This window comes from Chenopodium album, chromosome 22 (genome assembly GCF_948465745.1).
Source record: "Chenopodium album chromosome 22, dcCheAlbu1.1, whole genome shotgun sequence".
NCBI lineage: Eukaryota > Viridiplantae > Streptophyta > Magnoliopsida > Caryophyllales > Amaranthaceae > Chenopodium > Chenopodium album.
The window spans coordinates 33,856,932-33,860,276 of record NC_137855.1 but is presented as its reverse complement, the minus strand read 5'-3'; the positions used below and the strand labels follow the sequence as shown (position 1 = coordinate 33,860,276).

Here is a 3,345-nt window from a genome sequence, read left to right as displayed (position 1 = left end):
CTAAAGCCCTTACATCATATTGTGGATTTGAAGCATGAATTTTGAATTGAAATATTTCTTTAAACATATACCAAGTAAAAGCATTAAGCCATTTTAAGAGAACTTAGTAAGTTCTTGTTTGTGTAATTCAATTGTGCCCTTTAGAATGATTAATGCTATCCATTCAACCGTATTCAAAATTACGTGATATTTTGAATGCAAAAGAAACTAGTACTTCCTCCGTTTTCTTATACTTGTAACACACCTTTTAGGCACGCAGTTTTAGGAGATGATTAGTGAGGGTAAACGAGCGATTTTATCAATATAATTTTTACACGAAGATTAGAATATGGTTAAGTAGAATTTGTAAAAATTATAATGAATAATTTATCCGTTTACATTACATAAACCCGACCTCAAAACACGTGCCACAAGGCTGTGTTGCAAGTAAAAAGAAACGGAGGAAGTAATATTTTACAATAATATTATCATAATATTGTATGGGAAATATGAAGCCAAAAAGAGGTAAAGATTACTGCTCTGTTCATAATTTAGGGATCATGAAATATAAAATAAGTTCAGTTTAGTGCTGATAAGTACTGTAAAAAAAACATGTTAATAGTATAAAGGATAATCAAACCATTATTAGGGCCTGTTCTCTTACGTTGAAATTCAGTTCAGTTCAGTTCATTTCAGCTGAGTTCAGTTCAGTTCAGTTCAGCTCAGTTCAGTTCAGTTCAGCTCCTAATTTCCTTCTCTTATAAAATATTCATTTCAGTTCAGTTCAGTTCAGTTCAGCTGAGTTCAGTTCAGTTCAGCTGAGTTCAGTCAATGAGAACAGACCCTTAGTTATTATGTTAAATTAATTGTGATCCCTAAATTTACTCATTTAGTTGATAGTCAAAAATATCCCAAATTGTTAGCTAATGTATCTAGACAAATGTATTTAGTCACAATTTATTACTTACTCATTCACTATATATACTTTTGTTATTCAAGCTTTTCAAAATTCACTTTGACATACCTCTATCAAATATAAGACCTTGTTACAAAATAAATATAATTAAAAATCAGTAAAAATAATTTCAGTTTAGAAATCAAAACACCCTTAATTAATGTAACGTATGTTCGGGTCTGACCATATATTCAAATTATCCTTAGAACAATACACTACACCGTAATTTAATTAACTTTTGTAACTTTATCTCAATAGCTTTTTGCAAATTTTTTACCTCAAAGGTTAAATGGTCGTACTTCATCATGATTCATGACCGTCAATCACTACTATTTTTCCCAACAGTGTGACTATTTGGGTATTGTTTTGACTACTCCACGTAATTTGAAAGTCAAAGAAATTTAATTTACTCGTACCATTTAATTTTTTACGAGTAACTTTTTCTTTTCTGAAATAATTTATTTTTATATTTCATCGTTCATTTGATAGTTCATCAGTTCATTCATAACAAATCAAAAAGTAAGAAATATTCCATCTTTCAAAGATAATCAAAAGCATTAAACCAAATGTGATCAAGTTTTGCTGGGTTCATCTTATCTCCAATAGAAAATTAAAATTGTTAAAATTGACATAAAAAAAAAAAAAGATCGAATAAGCTTTATTTCTCCGATCAAAATTTAATGTGCAACTAAAATAAATTTAGATTAAATAAATTCAAAACAATGAATAAAATAAAATAAAATAAAATTGATGACAAGTATTATCTCAATATGTTATTTAACTACCCCATTTTACCAAACTTATCACTTAATTTATTCAAGTAACGTGCCAATAGGATTAATTAACAAACCTTATTTATAATTCTTCAACCAACAAGATCCTTTTTTTTTTAATTTTTTAACAACAAACAAGATCCTTATATGCTTGTTCAAGAATATTTATAATATTATTAAGGGTCTGTTCATATTTACTGAATTGAGCTGAACTGAACTGAACTGATTGAAGCTGAACTGAACTGAGCTGAAATGAATATATTATGTGAGAGGGTAATTAAGAGCTGAACTGAACTAAACTGAACTGATTAGAACTGAACTGAACTGATTGGAGCTGAACTGAACTGAACTGAAATTAAGTAAATGTGAACAGACCCTAAATGCTAATAATAATAAAAAAGAGATTAATAATTTACTAATTAAATAAAAAGGATGTTTGTTACTACTGTATTTACAAAAAAAACCCTCTGACAAGATAAGAGCTGCGCCTTTATCTTCAAAATACAAAATTAAGGCTCGCAATTCAACTCTCTCTCTCTTCCCTAATTCTTCCTGTCTTCTATTCATTTTCTTTTTCTCTTTCTTTTTTTCACCATCATAATCTTAAGATAATTAACCACCAAAAAAAAAAAAAAAAAAAAACACTAATTTAAAGTGGGGCCCATTTCAAAGTACTACTAACTCCGTTTCACATTCTTTGTGACGATTTAACTTAAAATGATGTGAGATAAGTTGTAAATAATCTTACACGGGTAGTACAATGAGATCATCATCACTATACAACTTCTTGAGGTGGGGCCAAATTAAGATCAAGATCAAGAACCATTCTCTGCCGTCCATCACCAGAATCAACGGCTGATATTTCACTCTGATTCTGCGTTCCATCATTACCACCCAACACGCGCCCACACCTGAACGCCTCTCGTATGTCACTCACTCTCTTCGCCAACATTCCGTACATCAAGTACGGCCCACCACTGTCGGCGCCGGAGGAGAGAGAAATCCCGAGTTGCGGCGTCGGCGCGTCGACACACGCGCCGCCGGAGTCGACGGTGGTGAGACTGTTATTATCACCACTGGCGCTGAGACACTGCTGATCAAAGTAAGTAAAATTAGTCCTAGCCTTAGCACCGCGGAACTCTCGGGCGGCGTTGTCGTAAGCACGCGCCGCTTCCTCCGCGGTGTTGAAGGTGCCTAGCCACACGCGCGTCTTCTTCAAGGGGTCGCGGATCTCGGCCGCGTATCGGCCCCATGGCCGCTTCCGGACCCCTCGGTATTTAATCTCAGTTTGTGGTGTTACGGCTACTGCAGAATAGGCGGCGGAGGAGGGAGTAGGATTGTTAAGAGCATTGTTATTGTTAGTGATTTGTTTAGGAGCCATATTTTCAGAGAGAGAAAGTAGGGAGTTTTAGAGAGAGAAAGTAGGGAGTTTTGTTGTGGGATAAAAGAGAGGCAAGGGTAAGAAGGGATATAAATAGCGAAGAAGTGGGGAGGTGTGGTTTTGTCTGGCGGAATGAATACTTGACGCTCCAAAGAGTGAGCGTGAGAGAGCGTGGGTTGTTTGGATTGAGTTGTCTAGTCAAATCTCTTTGTACGGCCATTTAATGGTACAACCCAAATTTTCATTAGAATATCAAT

The 3,345-nt window shown here is 34.3% G+C and overlaps 1 protein-coding gene across 1 annotated transcript; it reads right to left on the bottom strand.

Moving 5' to 3' along the window:
• Positions 1–1,950: 1,950 nt before the first annotated feature.
• LOC145605561 (ethylene-responsive transcription factor 11-like) lies at positions 1,951–3,141 on the bottom strand. Its single transcript, XM_081661629.1, has one exon. It carries the CDS (start codon positions 3,086–3,088, stop codon positions 2,483–2,485), a length of 606 nt encoding a protein of 201 aa, XP_081517755.1. The 5' UTR covers positions 3,089–3,141; the 3' UTR covers positions 1,951–2,482.
• Positions 3,142–3,345: the final 204 nt, after the last annotated feature.

Bases quoted from the DNA above. Each gene is read 5' to 3' on its own strand.
- LOC145605561 (XM_081661629.1), bottom strand. From the start codon at position 3,088: ATGGCTCCTAAACAAATCACTAACAATAACAATGCTCTTAACAATCCT.